General features: G+C 41.0%; 1 protein-coding gene across 2 annotated transcripts in view; it reads left to right on the plus strand.

Moving 5' to 3' along the window:
- tspan4a (tetraspanin 4a) overlaps nucleotides 1–27076 on the plus strand; it is a 201212-nt gene that overhangs the window by 159575 nt on the left and 14561 nt on the right. For both annotated transcript variants that reach the window (XM_085407106.1, XM_085407099.1), the window contains 2 exons: nucleotides 15647–15748; nucleotides 21114–21245. In XM_085407106.1, the coding sequence (XP_085263232.1) occupies nucleotides 15647–15748; nucleotides 21114–21245 (234 nt within the window). The remainder of the gene's footprint in view (nucleotides 1–15646; nucleotides 15749–21113; nucleotides 21246–27076) is intronic.

The following is a 27076-nucleotide window of genomic DNA, read 5'->3' on the forward strand; positions in this document are numbered from 1 at the left end:
TTCACCTTATATCCGGAAATTGTCCCGAATTCCTTAAGTACATCTAAAAGTTTAGGGAGGCTATTTGAAGGGTTGGAAATAAACAAGAGCATGTCGTCGGCATAAAGAGAGACTTTATGCTCGATATCCCCACGACGTATTCCCTCAACCTCAACACAGTGTCTTAGAGCAATAGCTAGCGGTTCAATTGCGATGGCAAAAAGGAGAGGTGACAAAGGGCACCCCTGTCGTGTGCCACGCTGAAGCTGAAAAAAGGGGGACAGACTATTGTTGGTCCGAATGGCCGCTACAGGGTCACAGTACAATACGTTTATCCAGGATACAAAATTACTCCCGAGGCCAAATTTTTCAAGCGTATGGAAAAGAAAGTCCCATCTCACCCGATCAAACGCTTTCTCAGCATCAAGTGAAATAACAGTTTCCAATACAGTACCTTTGACGTGGCTATAGATTATATTTAATAAACGTCTAATATTAAAAAACGAGTACCTGTTTTTGATAAAGCCTGTCTGATCAGGTGAGATAATGGAGGGCAGATGTTTCTCTAAACGGCGGGCCAACACTTTAGCAAGGATTTTGGTGTCGGTGTTCAGCAGAGATATTGGACGGTATGAGCCACAATCTAAATGATCCTTATCCTTTTTTAGAATTAGGGAGATCACTGCCTGACGCATTGTTGGAGGCAAGGATTGTGAGAGGAAAGATTCTTCAAAAGTCGATTTTAACAATGGATTCAATTGGTTAGAAAACTTCTTAAAAAAATCGGAAGGATACCCGTCGGGGCCAGGTGATTTTCCAGACTGCATACTCCGTATGGCCATTTCAATTTCAGCATCAGAAATGGGCTCCTCCAAACTGGTGGCCGCATCTTCTCCTAAGGAAGGGATATCAAGTTTCTCAAAGAAATTTTCTAGAGCCAGGTCATCCTTAGCCGGGGGGGAGCTGTATAAAGTCTGATAGTATCTAAAAAAACTATTATTTATACCTTGGTTATCCGTGCATCTTATTCCCTGGTCATTCCGGATCTCAGGGATAGCTTGATTAGCTGTTCTTTGTCGTAGCTGATGAGCTAGCAGCTTGCCTGTTTTTTCTCCATGCTCATACGAGTAGCTACGCAACTTCGAAATTAGATACTCAGCCTGTTTTGTAGATAGAAGATTATATTCAGTTTGTAATTTCAGCCTACGTTTATATAATACCGGGTCAGGGGAATGGCTATATACAGCGTCTAGTTTAGTAATTTCGTCAGCCAATAGAGAGAGTTGCTCAGTATCCCTCTTCCTTTTGTTCGCACAGAATGAGATTATCTGGCCTCTCAGATATGCTTTTAGAGATTCCCAAACAGTTGATGGTGACATCTCTGGAGTTTGATTGATGGCAAGAAAGAAATCTATTTGAGACCTAATATAATTAACAAACTCTTCGTCTGCTAACAATACTGGGTTGAACCTCCATGGCCGATAATTGGAGTAGGCATTGGGAATACGCAGTGAAAGAACAACAGGTGAATGATCTGAAATCACCATGGCCTTGTAATCACAGTCTGTCACCAAAGGGAGGAGTTTTTTGTCCAGAAAGAAATAATCTATACGAGTATATGTTTTATGGACATTAGAAAAAAAAGAATATTGACTTGAAGTTGGGTTACGAAATCTCCATACATCAGCTAACCCGTAGTTATGAAGAAAACGCTGTATAACACGTGCTGATTTTGAAATAGGCGTGCATTTGTGCGAGCTGCGGTCCATAGCAGATAATGAGCAATTTAGGTCCCCACCAAGAATAATATTATGCGTTGCCATGTTGGGAAGCCGTGCAAAGACATTAGTGAAAAAACTATGATCGTCCCAGTTAGGGGCATAGACATTCGCTAAAATCAAGGGGAAACCATATAAATGTCCTACAACTACAACAAAACGGCCTGCAGGGTCTTCATCTACAGTTGTGGCTATAAATGGTAAAGTTTTGCTTATCAATATTGCTGTCCCCCGAGCTTTAGAATTAAATTTAGAGTGATATATCTGGCCTACCCATCCAGACTTGATTCGAAGATGATCAGAGGTACGCAGATGCGTTTCCTGGAGAAATGCTATATCCGTTCTAAGTCGTTGTAAATGAGTAATAACCTTTTTCCGCTTGACTGGATGGTTGAGTGATTTTACATTCCAGCTTACAAAATTTACCACCCGATCACTAAATGATCGTGCTGTGCTCATCCCTGCTCAAATAGTAAAATATGAAAGCTCCAGATGCACAACAGGCATAGGAGAAGAGGAAAGAGAGGGGAGGAAGAAGAAGGAAAAAAAAAAAAAGAAGGGAAAAACAAAAAACACATTGATAAGTAAAATAAACATATCTGGCTGAAGCCCAAACCAAGAACACAATGAGCAATTACACCAGATCGAACATGGTGACTGCCAAACCCCCTGCAAACAGATCCACACATATAGCCTAGTGCTTGTTTGGGTTACTATAAGCCAGACTCTTAGGCTCCCGCTGGCCGCTTGACATAACATATCCTACAAAGAAAAATAGTCAATAAAATAGAAAAAGAAAAAGAAAATATATATATACACATACATATATCGACATCCAAACAAAGTATAGAACTTTTCTAAACCCAATGGTATTGCCATGAAATAAAATGAACCAAAATGTGTTTATGAAATAAGTTTAAATGTCTGAACAAGAAGTGTCTCTTCAAGCTTTTCATCACCGTGCGAACGCTACAACAAACAGTCATGTACACTCAGCCGTAACTGAGACAACCAACCGTAGCACTGGCGCTCCCACATAGAGCGACAGGCGCAGCCTCCTCAAACGTTGATAATATGTTCTTTAACATATTCCATTGCTTTCGCCGCATCCAGAAATTCTTTCTCCTCCCCGTTGTGCGTGATACAAAGTCGCGCTGGGAACCTGATCCCAAAACGGATACCTTCCTGCTCACGGAGAAGTTTCCGGACTTCTGTAAAAGCAGCCCGAGCTCGGGCCACCGAGGTCGTAAAATCCGGGAATATTGCAATCGGTTGTCCATTGAACCTCAGCGGAGCTTGGGTCCTGGCACGGCGTAGAATTTCCACACAGTCCTGGTAGTAATGAAGCTTGGCTATGATGGCCCGCGGGTTACCACCCGGCCTTCTCGGGGCCAGACTCCTGTGTGAGCGGTCGACAATAACATCTTTATCCATACCCAGCGCTTCACGTAGTAGCGCGGATACGGCCGTGGTGGAGCTCGAATCCGGGCCCTCCGGGACCCCCATGATACGGATATTGGATCTCCGCATCCTGCCTTCCATGTCATCACATTTATCTTTCAGGTCAGATAGCTCCTTCCTCAAAGTCTTCACCGTAGATTGCAAGGTGACCACCTCATCGCTCCACATTGACAGCCCGTCCTCTACTTCTTTCACCGTGGCCTTAACTCCATCCATTTCAGCGCGCGCTGCCGCCGTATTGTTAGCAATCTCATTTCTCACTTCTTGCACGTCAGCCCTAATGTTATCAAAATCTTCTTTCAGTGCATTCCTGAGTTCTTCTTTTAACACCACGCTGATATCATCTTTAATGGATTGAAGAAGCTCTAATTTCAGGGCATCAGTGTCCACAAAGCGCCCATCGCTCTGCTGAGCCCGTTCCTCAGTGGTCGCTGAGCCGGGCGCCGCCCTTGGGCCACCATTGGTATTCTCGCCCGATGATGCGCCGGGCCTAGCCGCAGTTCCTCCGGTGTACTTGTATTTCCTTAGGTTCGATGCCATTTTGTCTCGAGTGAAGCTTTAATATAGTATATAAAACTGTTAGCTTCCCCTGTGACATAAAATGAGACTTTGTAGGTTGAAAAAAAAACTATTTCTGAAACTCTGTTAGCGGGAGCCTTCAGAAACACGTCCTACTCCATTGCTGGCTCGCTAGCGCCCCCATGTCCTTTCACTTTGAGCTGATTTATTTATTTTTTGGCCACAACATTAGCCTCTTTGTGTTTTACTACATTCTGAAAATAGCATCTGTGTCGATGTTAGGGGTGACTGTAAACGACAATGACGAGATTATAAGCAAAACACATGGTTCATTGCTCCGGAGGTAGTGGCACATTTCTCTCCCCCCCCACAGCCACTAGACTGATAAAACAGCTTCACACAGTCATCAGCCAAGCAGGCATTAATGACCTTTAATGAATCCTCGAATATAGGATCTGCATTTGATTATGATGACATTCTGCTATTTTTAAACAAGTTTCAGACAGTATTTAAGGAGAAAATCAGCCACTAAATGCAGCTGGATGAAGGCACAGCGTTAAAAGACTGACGTATGGCCCTTATCTATTTTGCCATCAATTTAAAATAACTTTCTTCTCGTGGAAATGTCAAACTGGAGAGAGTGTCTGTGGAGAGAGCAAAATATTCTCATATTTGATATAATAACACACAGAAAGCCAGAAGAGCTATGGAGCAAAGCACATTGAGCATTTAAATGTCGTTTGGTCAAATGAAGACCGTGTTCACTGAGTATCTGAGTGCTTTGAGTCAGGCTTGATGTAAGGGTTATGTGTCTGGAGCAAAGCAGATGCTAAAAGGCTACTGTGTAGGAAAGCACGAGGTCAGTGGAGATCAATGTGATTGATGTTTGATGGGGTCCACCATCTAAATGTGTAAATAAGGCTGAGCGGCTTTGGAGTTTTTGTTTGCCCGCAGTGTGTATAGCGCACATGCTCTCTTTTTTCTTCAGATTTTATGAACTTCAAAGGCTTGAGGGTATTTAATCATGTTTACCTCTGTGACTGTGTTCACGCCCCCAGTTTGTTTTCTCTTGATTCAAAGCTCACTGCAAAAGCTGATTTTGTTCAGGGTTTTTATCTTGTTTGTTTAGGTTCACTCTGCTAAGCCAGACCTTCTAAACTAAACCCGCATGGAGCCTGTTTACCGAACACCAGCTCAGTGGTCTGCCGTCCAAATCCAATCTAGTCCTCTCACTGCTGACCACAGTTTATCACTTTTAATATCATGTGAAAAGTGGTGTGGAATATAGCCTGAGAGTGAGGATCTGACTGCAGCAGCTCAGTGCTCAAAGTTCATGTATCCAAACGATGTTTAGTGGTGATATTCCTTCAAAGCATGCAACTACCAACACCGGTCTTCCATAAACTATAATTTCCTATCATGTTTTTCCTTTAACCATGCAGCAGTTTAACCACTTTAATCAGTCCAATCAATATAGTGAACAAACAAGACTAGAAAACAAGTGGGATCATTCCAGCGGTCTCAGAAACTACAGCCACTACAGCCACTGGTGTCTCAGAGATGTGCACCAGCTGTCCTCTCATATCAAAAATAATGAAGTTACAGCATTAGTTTGGTGGTTCTTACTTGCAGTAGCATGCCAATGTTTTTCTCTGCTGCAAAACAGTGGAGTTCTCCATTGGGTTGGGACAGAGAGACATGCAGACTAAAAATGGAGCTAAGCTAAGAGACAAAGTTCTTGATTTATCAGTCATCAACGGTCTGATGCTCACCAAAAAAAAAATCTTGAGCAAATTATTCTCTAGTGTGACTCGGCTTAGCCTTAGAGATAGGCTGATAAGCACATCTGGAGAGACCTCAGAGTCGAGGTGCTGCTCATCCATGTCGAAAGGAGCCAGTTCAGGTGAAGTGCTAGAGTCTCCCTTTGGATGTGCCTCCCTCCAGGCCAGATGATTATATGCCTCATCTGGGAATGCCTCAGAAAGTATTGCTGTTGTTACGTCTGGTTCAGTTTGGGTAAGAAGGAAAAACAGCCGAGTCCGTGTAGGTGACAAAAATAGTGATTTTATTACACACTTCTAAGACAGAAGCATGGGAAGACAAGCGTACAGCCACAGATCTCCAAAGAGTGGACCGTTCCCCATCCTTATATAACCCATGATGACATCACACAGTTAGACCTTACTGGAAATGATAACAGTCTCCCCATAGTCCAAAGTTCTCCTTATACAAACATCAGATGATACTTTAGAGAAAAAGAAGTGTGTGACATGTCATGTTGTGCAGTTCTGTGAGCCTGTGTGTCCAACTAGAGAATGTCCTGACATGACCTCCCTGTGTAAATAAGGGTGAACGTGCGTGTTTACATAACTCTCTATGTGCATGTTCTGATGTAGGCCTGCAAATGAATTAGAACAAGGTCCTGCTGGACCCTCCAGTTATGGACGGTGAATACAATGCTGTGGATACCATTTGAGACTTGGTTACAATGATGATAATATGCATACATTAATCTTTACTCAGATTACCATAGATATAAAACAAAGATTATACTGTCATCAGATTCCACAATGGTAAATGATTAATCAATGATAACTAATTATGAGAATACAAAATAAAATATCTCCTGATCACACTCCTCCTCTTTGGCCTTTAGAAAAAAGGCCAACATTTAGAGATATTGTGTCACTCCTCCGTCCAAGCAACGGCATCATATGTTCCGGACCAGCTGACCCAGCTGGACCAGAGTCTAGGGCCCTGCTTACCAATTTTACCAAGACACGCCTTAGCAGAGGAATGAAACAACACCCGATCATCAACATTCCTAGAAAAACCATAAAAGAAAACATGGCAGACATAAACACTCCCTTTTCATTGCCCAAAAACAGACGTCATCCGATCCTCCAGCGCCGTGTTCACACTTGGATGTACATACATTGTTAAAGTGTTTTTCACCACGTCCGTCGCAAATTCAAGACGTGTAAATATTTTCGTTTAGGCGTGGATCGACGTGTTTGCGTACGTTTGTCAATTCGCGGATATAAACCTGATAAGGTGGTGCAGTTACCTGTGTCCACAGCCTCTCTAGTTAATTTCAAAATACACTGATAACCCCAGTCATCCTCTGGATACAGAGGAGCGGGCTCAGTAAACTGTGTCAATCATCTACTTGCTGTTCTTTAGCAATTTGAGCCATCCCATCCGGCGACTCAATCAATTTGGACTCTCGAGCGGGTAGACCTCTGCGTCTGGGCAATTCACCCGTCTGTCAAAAACAACCAAACATGTAGCAACACTCATACATGTCAACTCCCCCTTTATTTTCCAATTTCCCCACAACCCAGCTGAGCTTTTAGCTTCAGACTCGAGTCTCAGCCTGTCACGCTTCAGGCCTCTTTGCCACCTCCTCTTGGAGCGAAGAAACGCCCTCGGATTCTTCTTTCTTCAACTCCCCAGGTAGACTACTGAGTGAGCCAGCCGCGTTGCAGAGGATTATTCTACCTCTGTTTTACCACCCGTGTTGTGACTTGGAATGAGCTTTTCCCTGAGCTCCCCTCTGCTCATTCACCTTGAGACCACCGGAAACAGAACTATTACTTCCGGAGCTTGGCACGCTCCCTCCTTCTCCTGGAAGCTCAGTAGCACAGCTCTCTGTGCCATTTCCGCTGTTCTGCTCAAGATGATCCCTGACGCCTCTCCGCTCACGTCTCATCCAAGCATTCCCCGAGACCTCATTGTTCTGGTGTCTATTCCTTTCTCTGCAAGAGACAGAAAGCCAACACATCTCCCTCGCTGGCTCTCCTAACCTAATGTTGTTGACTTTGTTCATTCCAATCCTATGCTATGCCTATGTGACTGATTTATCTGATTCTGATTCTGATTCCGATTCTATGTGTGTAAGCGTGCATGCATTTAACCCTCTTCACTTGAAGTCAATACCTCCAATATATCAATCCGATCCTTCGTCAACTGGACCATCCCGTCTCCTTATAAGAACATTTGCAATGTGTGTGTATAAAAGTGAACAACAGACCTCAAACAAATTGGGCATTCTTAATTCCAACTTAAGTGTAGTACTCAGTTTCTGATCATCTAATTATGCTTCTCACTGGTCCCGTAAATTGTCTAAAAACCTTTAATTTTGCCATACCTAAATTATTAAAACACAAACCAAATCATAGACCCCCTATATAGCTTTTGCCTTTATGAACCTGAGCACAATTCTATAATGAGCAACAACCTGCAATACGTACCAAAAATCTTCATGGTCACACCTGCAATTAAAGATCAAATGCACTTTATACCTGTTTTAATTCTTCCTTATATAGAACCTCCTCAGTGTCAGGTTAGTTTTAATTAGTCTCAATTAATTGTTCTAGTTGTATTTTGCAATTCAGCTAAAAAGCAAACCTGTTAAAGCAAACAGCTTATTTACAACCACCTGCAAATCATAAGAGTAATAAAAGATTCAGCACAACAGACAAGTATCATGTTCAGGATTTCTCTGATCATTAAATCACTATTATTGCCACAATTTGTTTTATTCACCCTTTGGGCAATGTTACTCCACTTGTGTATCCCTACCAAGAGCTCCCTAATTGGCCAGTTAGTGAGCTCTGTCAAACTGTCCCCAAATTAGTTATTTGTTATTATTACTTGTTTTCATGTCACTTGTCTGTTTTCTACTGCACCCTCCTCACACATTCTTAACACAGCAAAGCAAACATTAGCAGCCCATCCACATTCCAGAGGTGCTATAAAAAGATTTCCTGTAAAAAGAATCACACATAAATTCATCCACCCTCTTGTTCTATCTCGGTGGAGGTTAACCTTAAGTCGTAGTCAAGTCTTGTCAGCTTTTACCAGTCAGTCCGTTTGTTTTATTTCCAGTCTTTCATCCATTCATTCATTCATCCATTTTTCTTTCTTTGCTGATAGCGGAAACCATCGCCGCATTTAGATTTCCGCCCTCAGCAAAATGAGCTCATTTCAAAAAGAAAAAGAAGAACTTGAGATCGGATTACCTCGCTGAATCCTTTTTTGGGCAGGGACTCTCATTTTCTAATTGTCCCCATAAGTGGTTTCCTCCAGAGCCAATTTCAATGCGGAGAAACTCACTTACAACAATTTTCTCGCCGACGTGTAACGCTTGTAATTTCCGATGTGCAGATCTGCTTAAAGAAAAGATTCACAAACAAAAATCAGTGCACTGTTCAAAATATAAAACAAAATAAAATGAAAGATAACAAAAACAAAAATGCAGACGCCCAGGTCTTAGGACTTGTCACTGAATATTCCTCCTATCAGTAAAAATGCCAAACCTAAACCTAAACAGAGTCAAATCAACACCACCTCAACCTTTTCATATTCATACACCTATATATTTTTGTGTTCGTGAAACAAAATTGAACCGTTTCCATATTAAGTAATTTGAGCTCTTGAAATGTTTTAGTTCTCTTAATTCTGCCAGTTTACCTCAACACTTATTCAATAACTTTTATTCACTCAAATCTTACCTGTTCAAATTGCCTAGGGTTCAACAAAGTCTAGATCCCCGTTATCATGAAACTTGAACGGGTGTACGATGATTTACTTACAGTAATTTAGAATCATCACTCAACCTAGCTCTACTACTGGCACTGCGTGACTTTTCTCACACTGGAAACCAGAATTTAGTACAGAACTTTAATACCTCAGGCAATCGTGCTCAAGGGCTGCCCCCCCTTTCTCTTCTTCTTTGTCCGTGTGTTCCTCCTTTTATTAAATCTCCATCACAATGATGTGGCGCTCTGAAATAAGACTCACACTGTTAATTCATCGTTTTCACTCTGCATCACTGCTCAGGCTGTTTTCTTTTCTTTTTGGTGTACAGTAAACAATTGAGTCGAGGCCTTAAGCCCCAGATATCTCGCACAGGCATCGTTTTCATAACCAAACCGCTCCGGACTCTGCTCCCCAGACCACACAAATGCCCTCTGGGCTTATTATTGTAACAAATTCTGTATTTGACTTTGTCGTGTGCAGCATTGAGCCTTTGTCAGTAAAGCATTCTTCATTGCAGCAGCTGGAGCATTGTGTGTCACTTCTTAGTGAATTAAATCAACATTTTGATTTTGGTGCATGGGTATGTATCAGTTTTCACTCCCTCAACGAGTGCATAAGTGTTCATGTGTGTGTTTCTCTTCATTCTAAGTCGGCGCCTGCAGAAGTGTGTGTTCGTGTGTTGGTGTATGTTTGTGTTCATCACCTTCCTGTTCTGTAGTTTAGGTAAACCAGCGGCCTGAAGCATGCCCTGGGGTCCTCCCCTCCTCTTTGGGTCTGTTTTCATCCGTTGTTGCAGCTGCCTGCATCTTCTCCTTGTAACTTGACCCTTTTGCTTCTGTAGCTCTTTCAGGGTTTACTCCTGCTGTTGGAACTTTGCGTCAAGTCTGACGACCTCCTGCTCCAGCAAGCTTCCGCCTGATTACAAGTCCTGTACGTGAAACTCCAAGTCTGACTGATGAGTTCAATTAGCAGCCAGCTCCTCCGGAGCCATGCTCAATTTCTGGCAAAGACCTCAGAGTCTTTTCCTTCCACGTCAGATCAGAGTCTATTTATGTTGTCCTTACTCTGCTCCACGGCCTTCTGCAGCTCTGCTGTTCGGCTCTTCTCAGAGGTCAGCATTCTTTTGCTCACCCTCCCTTTTCCTCCGGGCTTAATGCGCGTCTCGTCACAGCTCTGTCAGCTGACGCAGTCTGGGAATTTCCCCCGTGTAGTGAAACGGGCTTTAGGTTTAGTGCTCTCCGTCTCTGCTGCATGAGATCGCTTTTTTGCAGCACTGTTGACATCCTCAAGTTGTTGTTGTGAGTCCAGCTGCTGTGGCCTTCAGGGGTCAAAGGGTCAAAGATGGTCGCGGAGAGGGCAACGATGGTAGAGGGGAGGGTAGGAGTCCAGGTCAGCTTCGGCTTTCAGAAAAAACAAAAACAAAACAAAACAGGCGAACAGGAAAATGATGTTGTGTTGGCTGTGCTGTGTTGGCTGTGTTATCCCGAGAGGGGAGAAACAACGAGGTCTCCTTTCCCCCCTTTTTTTTTTGTTTTTTCTCACCACATAATCAACTCATAACCCCTCAAGTTGACAGGACAACACAGGTACGTGTTAAAATTCTTAAGATCCTGTTTAGAAACCTAAAAAGGAATTTTCTACCATTCAGTAGTCATTTGTCTTAAACAATCAACAAAAACATGTCCCAATTTAACCACTAAATTTGTCGTATCCTCACTTAATCATCAGACCAGTGTCTTTGTCTTTTGACGTTAAGTTGTTGTCTTGCAACCCAGAGAGTTTATTTGTCAGTCATGTATAAACTATATCATTTAAAAACAGGTGTATGTTAAGTGTCGCTACTTTAATCTTGCATGTACGTGCACATGTATGTAAGCTGTTTCTTCATTGCATGTATGGGTGCGTCTGTATATAGAATAAAATAGAATAGAATTCAACTTTATTGTCATTGCACAGGTACAGGGCAACGAAATGCAGTGTATGGGTTAATTTAACTTCTTCTCAAATGAGGCATTTCTCTAACACGCACATGTGTCTGTTCCTCACACTTCTCATACCTTTCTCTGGTTGTGTGTGGTTTTATTTGTTTCAGTCATTTACCAGGAACATCTTTTCCTTTTCTCCATGTCTTCCGCCAGAGGTTAACACTGGTGAGATTCAGGGACACAGCACCCAGAGCAGTTCAGCGAGAAAAACCTGCCTAAAACTTCATTCTCTCTTTTTTTTTTCCGGGAGGGGTAGGGACAACTCTGGTGTCCAGCCGTGAATTTTTAGCCAAAGCTTGGCCTGTCTTCTGCTGCCGTACTCAGGTTTCCAGGTTAAGAAAAAACACCTGTATGAAGACACTAAACATACATTTAGTATTCGTATAAACATAACTGCCTAAATTATTGAACTCTTGAGGAGGGTTGATTTAACTCTTTACTAACTTTAAACCCCACCATAACAATTTCTCACTCACAAACTTCTATGCATCCATTTAAACATGTGAAGCCAGCACAAATTCACACTCATACCCCTACAGCAAAGCTTTAACATACCCACAATCCAACTCCTCCCTTAAACGGGAGAAATCACCCTGGATCAACCAACTCTTTATAAAACGTCAAACAAAGATAAACCACAAACATTTCTACACTTCTGTGTCTTCCACGCAGCACACTAGGCAGAAAAACACCGATTACTCACAGTCTATTGAATTTATACTTAACATCACAACAAAAGAAAAACCTGCTCTTTTCACAACTCTCACAGCTAAAGCCACCAACTCCAAACCCACAGAATTAAATCAATATAGTCAAAACTCTTACCCAGAGCCTCTGAAATAATAAAAAAATCACCAAACACTCGGTTACTCTTTTCACTCGCTCCTTCTCACTCCCTTCTTCCTCATTCTCCTCTATACAGCATACACGCTCGCTCCCGCGGACCCGCTCGGCCCCGCGGGCTCCCTCGGCCCCCACCTTTTTTCTCTCACAGAGACAGAGAGAGAGACCCTTTTCCTTTTTTTTTTTTCTCCAGCACACATACACACACAGAATCCCAACTGAGAGAAAGAGGGAGAGAAAAGAAAAGAGTTTGTAGAGAGGAAGTTATAGTTATAGTTTATACCAAGAGGAGGAAGTTTTTAGCAGGAGTTTCAGATTTAACAGATTTATAGAACTTATTTACACACACAGGTAATTTATAATCTATATACACACGGGCCCGCATAGACGTCATATGCCAGAAGAGGTTACACCTAACTTTTTGACTAATTTAAAAGCACCTATAGCCCAGGCCTAGCCTTGCTGGTCAATTACACGTTTCAAGTACGCCGCCTTGAAAACGGTCAGATTACTAAATTCTAATTACTTTATAACCGTTTCCCGTAGCTGGAAAGGAGCTCCACCTCTGGCGCTAGTATCAAACCCACGCCTTCAGCTTTACTTAAAACTCTCAGGCCAACGACGTTGTGTGGTCCCGGCCGAGTCCAACTCTGTCGATCAATCAATGCAGTAGAAGGCAATCACTCGTAGATTACCTGGCCAATTAACCGGGAGTCCCAAGTCCCCAGCGGGAGGCCAAACCGGGCTAAAACCTAACCACGCGTCCGCGATTAGGGGTCAGTGCCACCTGCTGAACAACTGCATTCTTAGAGAGCCTAGCTCTCAGTCCTAAACGAATTTACTTGTTTTAAAAGCCTCACTGTTGGACCCCTGCCATCCAGTTTCATTTATCTGAAGCCCGAGACCCAGTCTCTGCTAATCGATTGGATCAAATCCCCTACACTACCCAGGTGACTGCTGGCATCCAGCCACCCACATCGGTTTCCACACACCTTAAACCGTATTATTTTAACCTCATATAACCTCTTAAACCTCTTAAAATTCGCTCCCACAATGAACAGCAATAAATGTTATCAGTCAAATGTTCCCCAAACTTTAAACACAAATTACCCAAAAAAAAATCACTATGGACAAACACCAGAAACCCAGACTGAGTGAATATTATTTAATTAAATTTAGTTTTAACTTCCAATATAGCGCCTTTGGATAAAAATCAACAGGTGGCACTCACCTTTCTTATGTCGCCTGGCGTCACTCAGATAGGCTGCTGGCCTTCGCCCCTGTTTGTCACCCACACGATAGCTGCAAGCTCCCTTCCTCCCCAACCGGAGTTTCGGCACCAAGTTGTTACGTCTGGTTCAGTTTGGGTAAGAAGGAAAAACAGCCGAGTCCGTGTAGGTGACAAAAATAGTGATTTTATTACACACTTCTAAGACAGAAGCATGGGAAGACAAGCGTACAGCCACAGATCTCCAAAGAGTGGACCGTTCCCCATCCTTATATAACCCATGATGACATCACACAGTTAGACCTTACTGGAAATGATAACAGTCTCCCCATAGTCCAAAGTTCTCCTTATACAAACATCAGATGATACTTTAGAGAAAAAGAAGTGTGTGACATGTCATGTTGTGCAGTTCTGTGAGCCTGTGTGTCCAACTAGAGAATGTCCTGACATGACCTCCCTGTGTAAATAAGGGTGAACGTGCGTGTTTACATAACTCTCTATGTGCATGTTCTGATGTAGGCCTGCAAATGAATTAGAACAAGGTCCTGCTGGACCCTCCAGTTATGGACGGTGAATACAATGCTGTGGATACCATTTGAGACTTGGTTACAATGATGATAATATGCATACATTAATCTTTACTCAGATTACCATAGATATAAAACAAAGATTATACTGTCATCAGATTCCACAATGGTAAATGATTAATCAATGATAACTAATTATGAGAATACAAAATAAAATATCTCCTGATCACACTGTGGAGAACGACTTCTGGAATACCCTGCTTAGCCTGCTGGCACCATCGTTTAAGATGACTGATGGATGGTTGTCGTGACAATTTTTTTCACAAATAGTTAATGTTGTGACAAATTTGAAGCTAAATCACAATGATTTCTTAAAATTAAACAAGTACTTTTTAGTGCCTAAATCTAACTTTTTTTGACAGTCTAGGGGCTCATGAAAAAACAAAGAAACAAAGCAAGCATACCAAAATACAACAGGGGTGATCCATGTAGAAAATTAACCAAATTAACCTCCTACTTTCTACTTCAAACTGTCATACAGAAAGCAAAAGGCACGAGTTACGCAGGTGTGGCAGGTTGGGACGAGGAAAATATGACTGAATCCTTCGCAGATGGTAGCCATCTTGGCTCATAACGTAACCTGTGGTCATCAGTGAAGAGTCAGTCATTCATAAGCTGTGGCGTACTGTTGACCACTTTTGTAGGCTACGTCGTAGGCAGATGTTTAACTTGTGAGCACAGCACTCTTTTTGCCTTCAAATGAAACTCTTTAAAACAGTACAGCTTTTTCTTGACATTCAATAACCCCCCAGTCAGTACCAGTCAGTAGTTTTAGACAATGTGTTTTCATCCTATTAAATATTACCTTTTTTTCTCACTCCAAGGTGTTTGTTGGCACTGATGCCAGAAGGTACAACCATGGAAATATTGGTTGATAAGATAATACCCCCCTTTTGTAGACCTTTTTAAGTCCACATTAGGTTGGAGGAGTGATAGGCGTTGCAGGTTTATCACCTAGAAAACAATGATTCTTATCTTGTTTGAGAATCTAAACCTAAATCTAAGTAGCTTTAATCAGCTGATTACGTTTAGGTCTGGTGTTTGGTTTGGAAAAACATTGCGGTTTAGGTTAAAATGCATCACTTCACACCAGTAATCCTTCCCATTTATTAAGGGTTTTACTTTACAATACCAAAGGACGCCTTATGTGTAATTTTACCACACCACTCACATACGCAGTAGCTGAGGATGAACTGAGTATTTCCGTGCTGTAAGCTTTCAGTATGTATGTATGTAGGTGGATTGCTAATTATAGCTGTGTTATTTTACTATACTTGCTGCCTTTATAAGTGGGACAAAGACACATTCATGCATTGATGAAAGAACGGAGCAATTTCTTCTCTTCTCTATTTTAAGTATGTTTAATTATAGAAAACCTGCGATAAACAATAGAACAATATATATTCATAAAAAACATTTTAGTACTGTCTTTCGTCAAGTCAAAATCAAAATATATGGTATCAAAAACACTCTGTTCTGGTTCACTCCTGACAGATTGTGCTTTTCCCAAATGAGAACTGATTCTGTGGTTATTTGTTGCCACTTGAGTTTAAATCACATTTGTCCTCCGCTGATGAAAATGGAAACCAGCTGCTCTGAAATGTATAGAGAAGATGTCCTTTATAACATCTCACCCACACAGTAGCAAAAAGTAGTTTTGTTAAAGTAAATTGTCCTGTTGTCCTGCCTTAAATAACCGCGTTTCCTGTCCTGTGTTCTCAGATTGACCACTACGCCCAAAGAGATCTGAAGAAGGGTCTGCAGCTCTTTGGCACAGAGGGCAACGTGGGTTTGACCAACGCCTGGATGATAGTACAAACTGATGTAAGTTGTGAGATCACCGGAGGGAGTAGGCGATGCTTTGGGATGCATCTATTTTAGATTTAACTGCTTTAAAAGAAATAATATAACTGTGCCGATAATAGTAAATACAACAACACAAGCTTGAATCTGTGACATTTTGACTGCATTATTGTCAAGGGTAGACATTTGTTCAAACACAAGTAAGAGAAATGAGACAACTGCAGACCGACTCAGAGTGTAATTAGAAAACGTGCGCACGGGTGAATGTCTCTGAGAAGACAAAACACACCGAGCACAGGCTCGCTTGCTTTATTCATAAGGCAAAAATGGGTTACATAGTACTTCCTCTTTTAACTGTCAGGGAAGAGGTTAAACATTAAATCAACTTATCTGATCTTTCACACACTGGGATAAGAATACAGAAGTATATCATGCTTTATCTGACATCACAGACACTGAAGGAAAAGAATGCATCATTATATCATGCTGTCAAACATCTCAGACACTGAGGTAAGGAATGCATCAGTTTTCCTTTAACAATAGACTTGGTTAGGTGATTCTTCAACAATAGGCTTGTTTATGTGAAAATATATGAACACACAAAATATAAGGCATACTTGGTTAGAATATAAGGCACACTTGATTATATTGTATTATAGAGATTTGGTTATAATGTATAATGTAGAAAATCTCTAACATTTGGGTCATAAATGCACTGATTTTTGCAGCCACAGCCACTATCTCTATGTGACATAAAAGGGGATCGGTTAGATGCTGTTTTGTCACATGTCCTGAGGCTGATTTCACAATTATAGTGTTTTTTGAGAATGTTACATTTGGGACTTCTACAGTTAAAACAGATCTACACGCTCCTGTGTCCCAAAACATTTTTTAACGGCACACCTTTCACATATATTACAACTGTTGGCTTGTCTTCTGAACCTAACAGTAGTTGTTCTACTTTGTAAACCTCCACTTCATCTGTTTCACTTCCTTCCTCTCGTGCTAGTCATTCATCACTTTCCTGTTCCTGAATTACACTCCTGCAGTCTCGAGCAAAGTGCCCGTTTTTTTCCACAATTACAGCATTTAATCTCTCTTTTGTCCCTTCTTTGTCCTGCTTTTTACTTTCTTTTGACTTTTTTCCTCATATAGCTCTTTTTGCAAAGCGGTTTTTAAAGCATTTATTGACTCTGGGTTGCATTTGCCTTGCCAGGCTGGACAAGAAATTTTATGTGGATTTCTCCACCTATTTGCACTGACTCTTCCTGCGTTTTGACAGTTTTTTTCAAGCTTTTCTTCATCTGCTGTTAATTTTACTTTAGTTTTAGAATTACCCATTTTGAACTAATTACGTCAGAACTGTGACACCTTCTTTGGCATGAAAAAGTGGGAATGGGTTTTCAATAACAGGCTTCTACTCTCCCGCTATCCGAGAGAGCGGTTATTGATTTTACGTGATGAAGCACAACCCTTTTTCCACTTTAACCAATACGTGAGTGTACACAGGAAAACAGTTTGAGAAGTGGTTCGACCGCTTATTGGGTCGTAAAAACAACTCACTCCTCTATTTCAACACAAACAAAGCGCGTTTTTATAATTTTTATTGAGATTTTCCGTAGGCCTATTTCATGTAACACCTTCAACCTGTTCCGTTGCAGCCACTCCCAGAGCGACCGGAACTTTTAATAGCGATTTCTAGAATTTCGCTCTTGCCTGTTGTCTCCTAAGAATCAGAATCAGAATCAGAATACTTTATTGATCCCTGGGGGAAATTATTTTTTGTTACAGTGCTCCATTTTAAACCAACATTAAGACAAGACAGACAATACGCTAACTAAGAATAGTACAATATATACATATATATACATACATACATACATAAGTCACTTATAAATAAATATTTGGAAAAGAAACATGTGTAGTTGTAGCAGCAAACAGTGTGTTAAGTGGATGCGTTGTACAGGGAGATGGCCACAGGCAGGAATGATTTCCTGTGTCGTTCAGTGGTGCTTTTCGGTAATCTCAGTCTCTCACTGAACGTGCTCCTGTGACTGACCAACATGTCATGGAGTGGGTGGGAGGTGTTATCCAACATTGTCTTTATCTTGGACAGCATCCGCCTCTCCGACACCACCTTGAGGGAGTCCAGCTCCATCCCCACAACATTGCTGGCCTTACGGATCAGTTTATTAAGTCTGTTGGCATCTGCGACCCTCAGCCTGCTCCCCCAGCATGCAACAGCATAGAGGATCGCACTGGCCACCACAGACTCATAGAAAATCCTCAGCATTTTCTGGCAGATGTTGAAGGACCTCAGTCGCCTCAAAAAATAGAGACGACTCTGGCCCTTCCTGTAAAGTGCTGTGGTGTTTTTAGCCCAGTCCAGTTTATTGTCAATGTGTACTCCAAGGTATTTATAGTCCTCCACAATGTCAACACTGACCCCCTGGATTGAAACAGGGGTCAAGTGTTTCCTGGTCTTCCTGAAGTCCACGATCAGTTCCTTGGTCTTTGCCACGTTGAGCTGCAGATGATTCTGCTCACACCACGTGACAAAGGAGTCGACCACAGCCCGGTACTCTGTCTCATCATCCCTGCTGATGCATCCAACCACCGCAGAGTCTTTTCTGATGAAGTTTTCTAAGCCCCTCTTGGACTGAGATCTGTCGGCGCTAACCAGGTTTACACACTATTTTAAAGGAAAATCTCAATATCAACGTATTTTAGCGCTTGATGGAATGCAGTGTTTCATATTCACCTTACTGTGGCGCTGCATTTTTTGATCCGGTGCTCATCGGGTCCTGGAGCCGTGAAGGCCGAACGCTGACCGGAGATCGAATTCACGTGTCCGGGTTTTTCGTTTTACTGATCAGATTTCTTCCAGCGCAGGCGTCACGACGTCAGGATCCGATGGAGACCGTCTGTGGAAAACTAGACGTTAAACTAACAGTCAGTTATCCGGCTCGAAGGACCAATTAAATGTCAAGGGTAGACATTTGTTCAAACACAAGTAAGAGAAATGAGACAACTGCAGACCGACTCAGAGTGTAATTAGAAAACGTGCGCACGGGTGAATGTCTCTGAGAAGACAAAACACACCGAGCACAGGCTCGCTTGCTTTATTCATAAGGCAAAAATGGGTTACATAGTACTTCCTCTTTTAACTGTCAGGGAAGAGGTTAAACATTAAATCAACTTATCTGATCTTTCACACACTGGGATAAGAATACAGAAGTATATCATGCTTTATCTGACATCACAGACACTGAAGGAAAAGAATGCATCATTATATCATGCTGTCAAACATCTCAGACACTGAGGTAAGGAATGCATCAGTTTTCCTTTAACAATAGACTTGGTTAGGTGATTCTTCAACAATAGGCTTGTTTATGTGAAAATATATGAACACACAAAATATAAGGCATACTTGGTTAGAATATAAGGCACACTTGATTATATTGTATTATAGAGATTTGGTTATAATGTATAATGTAGAAAATCTCTAACAATTATTCATTGTTATAGTACATTGCATCTTTGCTATTGGAAGAGTTTCACTGTCTCTTTTTCTTGTTTTGTTTTGGGGGGGGTTTGTGCCACTGGGATCACGTTAAATTATAAGTGAATAGTGAAATGCGGAAACACCATTTCGTTTTACATTTCTCCTTTCAGGGTAATATACGAATAAAATACTGCAATCCTTTTAGCCGTTAATAGGATCTGGACATTTATAAGTCGGCTAATAAAAGAAACACCATCAATCTGAGAAATGGCACCAGAAGACGTGTCTTGAAATGACTCTACTGACAGTAATAAACACTTAAAGCGTTCCTGGTTTAAATGCTGTGGTAAAATGTTTTCAGAGAGATTAATGCAAACATCATAGACTCTCGGAGGTAATCTTTGTCTCCAGCTCTCACTTTGATGTGCATTTTCCTGTTGCAATATTTATATATATGTGTGTTTTCTTCCTCTATATATCTCTCCAAAGAAAACACAATGTGAAAAACACAGATTTGGAATTAAGGATTGCAGAGGACGGATGCTGCTGTTAGAAAATGCGTTTGGGAGACATCAAATGATAGATCGCAGACTTAGGGGCTCTTTGGACCTTCTTTTTTTTTACATCACAGATCCTGTGTTATGGCTTGTAGTTTTGTACCATTAGTAAATGTGCGGTGCATGCTGGTTGTTTGGCTCTGCTCTGTGTTGGTGTGTATACGTGTGTCTAGTGCGTGTTTACCTGTGAATGTGTGTGTGCGTGGTGACTGATAAGACATAAATGATGACAAAGAAATCTATTGCTATGCAAATACTGTATGCAAATCCAGGTGTGTTTATACGTGTAGGTGTAAATGCGCACATTTGATTTTCTTCCTGCACACTGGATCATGCCATAAGAAGAATCTGCCTGAATGAACCGCTGCCTGAAAATGCTAGAGCACGAGCGTGAACGTGCATTTCCCCCCACACACACCTTTGTCAGATCAGCCGCTGTGTGTATGTATGGGTCTCCACAGAGTCTGGCTGAGATGAAGATCATTATACGGCAGCTCTCATTCTGTCACTCCCTCCCAAGCCTCTTACATATATGCTGACTCACTGAATGGATAATGCAGCAGATGTCCCTGGAGCAAAGTTCACCCTGAATATTATTAATGGCCACCTATGGAGCTATGTATGCATGCATGTAGACGTAGATCTACCTTAGACAGAGCAGGAAAGAGCTCCAAAAGGCACTAAATGAATCCTCGGTATAATAAATCTGTACTGGTCGTTAACTTTCCAAGGTGATAACATCTGAATATTCTGACTGTGTGTTCTGACCGAAGTTTACATCTTTATTTCCCAGCTCTCTCTGGTGATTTGAATTCTGTAGTTCCTCATGTTAGTGCTTCCATTGTTTAAGGAAGTGAGTAAGTTTTAAATTAACACAAAATCCCCAACTGTGCCCACGCAGACAGCATTATTCCCCTGTGGAATTTAAGTCCACCAGATGAAAAAAAAAATCTCTTTCAGAGGCATTTAATCTTTTCAACTACACTGATGAAATGAATTGTGGTGAAAGCCACGATGCCTTATATAAAAAAAATCTATACCAATCTCAAAGCGGGGAAATATTTATTTAAAAGAAAAGTGGGGCGAGTTAGAAAGTTATTTTAAGGCTTTGAGACGGCTACAGCTCAATATCAGGCGGATGAGGTGTTTTATATGCTCAGCACATATCAGTTATTTTACCCAAGGAATTTTAATTCGTGCGAGGTAAACAGCTTTCGTGCCCATCACTGGAGGATGTATATTTCTTTTGCCGTGAATTAGGATTTCAGTGTGATGATAACAAAAGGTCAGACTCTGAAGGCTCATTGTTTTTCTCCCGGCGCAGTTTCGTTGCTGTGGAGTGACCAACCACACAGACTGGTTTGAGGTTTACAACGCCAGCCGCGTGCCAGACTCCTGCTGCCTGGAGTACAGCGACAACTGTGGCCTGGACAACCCGGGAACATGGTGGACAGCGGTGAGTTCAGACATATAAACCCAAGTATACAACAACTTCAAATTGTGCTACTGATATTCCTTCTTTTGTGGTGTTTTTTTCCACAATTTTATTTTTGCAGAGGATATATTTAGTTTGCTAAACCCATCCTCAAACACATTTGGTGTGTAAAGAGTCAGCGCAGCCACGTATCATTTTAATCACCTGCAAAATCATAAACACAACTGCACGTGAGAAAAATTTAAAAGATTTAAGACGAATTAAATGTAGTGTTGTAAACTTGAAAATTGGAAAACTTGAGAGCATTGCAGCCTACTGTTAGATAATGATGGAGATAGTATTAATGATAGAGGTTTTGCTTAACTCAGAGGAGCAATTACGTGTCACAGTTCTCTGATTCAGGTAAATATCTAGTCAATATCCTACTTTGCTAATAGTCTTAACTTCAAAACGTTATTAAGCATATGTAATGTGTAATTTTCTTAGTTATAATAAGAGTACCTCCAGTATTTTCCTCTGTTTGGACCGAGCAGTCTACTGATACCTTTGTTTTTGTGGCACAACTTATCATATTCGTTCAATCCAACATGGACGCTGACTGAAAACGACTTTTTCTTCATCTATGTGTGAATTTCACATTAAAAAGATTCTACATGCTTTATTTTGTAATACACCATGCTGTAATACAGCATTTTGTAATACACCATGTCGAATTTGCAGGGGGGGGGGTTATAGTGTGTGCTCAAAATTGAGTCTTTGCAGGACTGTGCAGGCCTTTTTCTTCACATTTTACCTAGCCAGTACTTTTTTTTTTTTTCATGCATCTCTCCCAAATTACAGATTCTGATTCATTTTGATGGTAAGAAAGACCAATGAAAATGTCAGGCTTTTGTCTCTAATAGTTTCTGATATATTCATTTTCAAAAAAAAAATAAAAAAAAATTGGGTCGACGGATATTTTTCAAACCAAATGTATCTTGAAAATATTTGATATATGAAACTAAAATTTCACAGCTACCATCATAAATGTTCAAATGTTCTGCTGTAAAATTGTCATCCAAATCGGCGATTGTCGAGCAGAAGGCTTGTTTGATTTGAGACAAAATGACTCTACTAGATTATATTTACATGATTCATCGTTCTAAATAATCATTAATGACCTTATACTAAGGCTCGGTTCATTTGCTCTCTGAAACGGACTACTTTAGCTTCTCTCACTCAACCTTAAAAGTGGCTGTTTTCTAATTGGCTGCCCCTCCCAAACAGAAGGTTTGAACAACAGGCTTCTGTGCTCACCGACATACAGAGTCAAGACTAGACAGAACTGTCTGGAACCGAGAGTGTAGAGCAGCCTGAGCATCCCCATGTATGTATATATAGTATATGTGACAGAAAATAAGGACAAGCATAATAAGCCTCTTTCATGATGCCTCTGAGCTCACATTTACTAAAATGTCTAAAAGTTCAATCCATATAAAGCTGCTTTTGCATCCAATCAGAATTCTTACCTACGCTTGATTATCCAAGCATACCAAGTACTTGGTAAGTAATTGTAATTTGGGATGTTAACGGGCAATTCTTTGCTTGATCTCGAATCTGAAATCAATTCAGGACCACAATCAACGTCTAATTCATCTGCTTCAAAACAGTCTGACTCACAAATTGTCAGCAGTCATTTTGCAGTTAAAAAAGGAGAAGCCTTTAAACCTCAGCAGCCCAGCACTTCACCAAGTAAACAGGAGGCCTGGGAGATTTTTGTGTTCATTATAGTGGTTATTGAATTAATCACCTCTCTCCAGAAGGACTTGACTGCTGGTACTACTAATGTTTTTCTAATGTATTATTAGTGTCATATTTTTAATTCTTAGCAGCTGGACCGTACAGAGAGTTTTTGTTTTCCTTGTGGATTTCAGCACATTAGAAGAAAAGAAGCATGAAACAGAATAAATGCATTTCACATGCATTTCTTTTATCGGGATCTTACATTCTGGCCAGGTTAAAGCCAGCAGTGCAATTTAGCTTAAAAATCAAAGCACTTCAAGGTACTCTCATCTTTAAATAACATTCAAAGTACTTTTACTCTCACGGCTTGGCCATGTTTAATTCAGATTGAAAAAGCTCCTTTCCATTTCAGCATACAGGCATTCATCAGGGAACAGATTTCATGGAAACAGTTCCTTTTTGGGGGGATTTCACTAATGGCAAACTTAAAAACCTAAGCCAGGTGTTGAAGCTCAGAAGAATACGAATGCAAATCACTAGTGTAATTGTATTATACTGCTATAATACCATGAGTGTAACTTGAATCTTAGTCAATCTAACTATTTAAATTGAATAAGATTCAAATAAGATTGAATAAAACAGTAAAATCTAAGTCGTCATTTAACCCAGGCCTGTAATTTATAAAATCAGAAAGCTTCCTTTTGGTTAAGTCTCCTTTATGTGTCACATCTTTGTATGGAAAGAATGATGTAATCACTTCCAAAGGCCTACAGTATAGATGGGTTACTAATATGGAGGTCCAGGTAGTGTCTAGCCATGGGCTAACTAATATTGCCCGTGCATGTGGAGTGTTTGTGCTCTGCTCTCCTGTAAATGTCTCATTTTTTTCCCGTGTAAACAACTTTGCAGCTGGGACATTCTAGCCTATAGATGATCGATGAGGTTTTGCAGTAACTGAAATGATTAATAGTAAACTCCTTTTGAGAAAACAACAGATCTCCATCTGTGCCAGATGGAGATCTGTCTGTGCAACGACTTCATTGATTGCACTTGTAGGACCCCTCCCCTAGGTGTTAGACCCAATCATGATAGCTGTGTAGCTGTTCATCTTGTAGAGTCAAAGACCTGCTAAAACTGGTGGGTCAGGTAAGATCTGGATCAATACATCATCTTTTTCAATCATACCCCCACTTTGTGCCAATTTATAACATTCTTTCTGTTGGTTCGGGAACATTTCTTTGTAGGTTAGTTTCTGTTATTTCTGTACCCACGTTGCAAATTTTCCATGGAACTGACCGTAAGAGGCATTTTCCTCCAGCCACTTTGGATGAAAACTCTAAATACAGATGTGTACAAAGATGGTAAGATGTAAGTGCTGTATTCTCTTCTTGCTGTTATCTAAAGATAGCTTAAGATTAGGTCTATTGTTGCTTTGAAAAATAATGTGCTTACCTCGGATGAACATCCATCACTCCTAATTGTCATGGGATTATGGCGACCACCAAAAAAGTAGCCGAGTGCTGCTGGGCCCTGCACATGATCTATAATTGTGTACAATTACTTAATGTGCATGGTTTTGAAATTGTCTGTATGTGTGTGAGTGTTTTCCAGTTGTTTGAGCTTGTTAAGCATGCTGGTAGCGTCCTGAACAAAAGCAGGTAATAAAGATAAGAAAGGTTTAATGAAAAAGTCAATGTATTTTACTGCTGGCTTCATAAGGCTGTCTTTGCCTGATATCAAAGGGGAATTTTCAGTAGATTCATGTATCTCTGGAAGAATTCAAAAAGCAGGGTTTTCTTTCATCTTCAGAGATCCAGCTTTTTTTTGCTTGCGACTGTGAGGATTTCTCCTAATTCTATTTTCAGAGACGCAGCTGCATTGTGTGGCAAAAGTTGGTATAAGTCAGTGTTATTTTGTGTTATTTTGCACTTCGGCTGCTGCAAAATCGCACACAAAAAGGATTTTAAAAAGCCAAAAGGTTCAAAAGGCCAGAACTACGATAAATAGATGCTTGTCCGTGCACCGGTGAGAAAGGTGAGGAAGCTGTGGGATTGCAGTGGTAAATAGTAGTAGTAGTATATATAGTATACATCATTTTTGCAGGTTTGACTGAATAAAAATGGAACACGTGTTATTGTCTGGACAGTTTGCAAAGCTTCACATGATTTAGCAAGACTGGATGTTGTTTCTGGAGAGGTAATTGAGTATGCTGTGATAATATGGAGGGACAGCTGGTATTAATAGCACATTCATTCAAACCCACCTACTTGTGGCCTGTTCATCACCCTGTAAAACTGTGCTCCACTGAATGTTTTACTACAGTATCATTACATTACTGCAGTGTCATTGCAACATAATTATTCTGAACTGAAGCAGCTACCTCTTCTCTTGATATTCTTCCGTTAGATTTGCCATGAACACAGTTCTTGAACGCAGTTAGTCTCAGCACTTCAATCGTTAAATCAATCTGGAGGTTTAATGAATTGGTGAGAAAATTGGCCTCTTTTCTTTTACATACATACATATAACAGTCGTGCACCTATATTAAAGAAATTTCATCCCTGAACAACCGTGCACTTATTTTCAGAATTATCTCTCATTCCAAACTGTTTTTTATTGAATTTTATTAAATTTGTAGTCTTTCAGCGGGCTACATCTTGATGACTAATGAGTTCCTATTGGCGGATGATGCATCAAATTGTCCCCTACAGCTAGCCTTTATTATTAGCCTGTCACACATGCTCTAATGTTTTAGTAACCTTTGGTGACCCAAATTGATCTTTGGATTGCACAGATTAAAACAATAATGGCTAGACTTTAGCAAACAGCATGAATTTCTATATATGTACGCCCATCGACCTCAGTGTTAAAACCATCTGCCCAGTAATATGTAGCTCATTAGCAGCAGATCTCCTGGATCCTGCAGTTTTCAGCATATACTTCTGTGCATCAGACGTGTTCCAGAGGATCTTGTTCGACTGGAAGGATCAGTGCAGCGGCTTCTCTATTGCAATCTTCGAGATGTTTTTGTGGTGTGCCGGGGCGCACTGGCCTGCTGAATGGTGGGGTCTCCCTGCTGTTAGTACAGCAGGTGCTGCCACTGAATCTTTCTGCATTAACAGGCATCGCTTTCTAGTGCTTTCAAGTTTTTCCTACCCACCATTTTCTTTGCGTTTCATCTCCATGTTTAGAAAATCCTAACTTTGGTCTGACCGTTCCACGGTGGACACGATATTCTCTGGAATATCCATCAAATGTGATTGTTGCACCCGCTCTTTGCAAAAGAAAGGGTTCAGTAGCTTTTAATGGGAAGAAAATGTCAAATAATATAAATGGAATAATTGGCACTGGCAAAGTGTCTCAGTGGCTGTATAAGGTGTGAGCCTTTAAGCGTAATGAAGCTATTATGTTTAATGAAAAAGAAGAAAAGAGAGGCGCAGCTCCCAGCAGACAACAGGTGTGCCAACTGCAGCATCTGATTATTATCATCCTATATGGAGGAGATAAAAATAAGATTTGAAGTTGATCGTCATCATTAAGGACAGAGAGCGTTACGGTCACCTCACACACCGAGACTCCTGCAGTCCAGCAGCACTAAGCCAGTCATACAACATCATTAGGAGTGAAGGCGATGAACAGTAATGGCAACGATTTTTGTTCCGTTCGGCGTCTGATGTTATTAAGTTATTGCAACAAAATAGCAAATGGGCCGTTTCAGAAATCATATCAAGGGTGCCAGCTGCTGCCTGCAGAAACAGCCACAGATTGCATGGTTCGAGATCAGAGGTGGGCAATTAATTTTCCCAAGAGGCCACACGAGAAACTGGGACTATTGTGGAGGGCTGAGCTCAGTTCTGCTCAGTATTAATTTAGTCTCCTTTAAGCTTCTTTGTGTGACCCTCCACAACAGTCCCGGTTTCTCATGTGGCCCCTTGAGGAAATGAATTACCCACTCTTGCTGTAGAACAAGTGCTGTGAATCTCTTGAACATTTCAAAGCTTGTGAGGTGACTTTATTTTGTATCTATAGCTAGTGTTGCAAGTTCAGGAGTATAATTTTGATATTCTGATCTAAACCTTTTATTCCTTGAAAGTACTTATAAGAGCTCCTCAAAATGATTGCTTTTCAAA

Source organism: Rhamphochromis longiceps, linkage group LG1 (genome assembly GCF_057381845.1).
Source record: "Rhamphochromis longiceps isolate RC_006_pf linkage group LG1, R_longiceps_female_GT1.1, whole genome shotgun sequence".
NCBI classification, from domain to species: Eukaryota; Metazoa; Chordata; class Actinopteri; order Cichliformes; family Cichlidae; genus Rhamphochromis; species Rhamphochromis longiceps.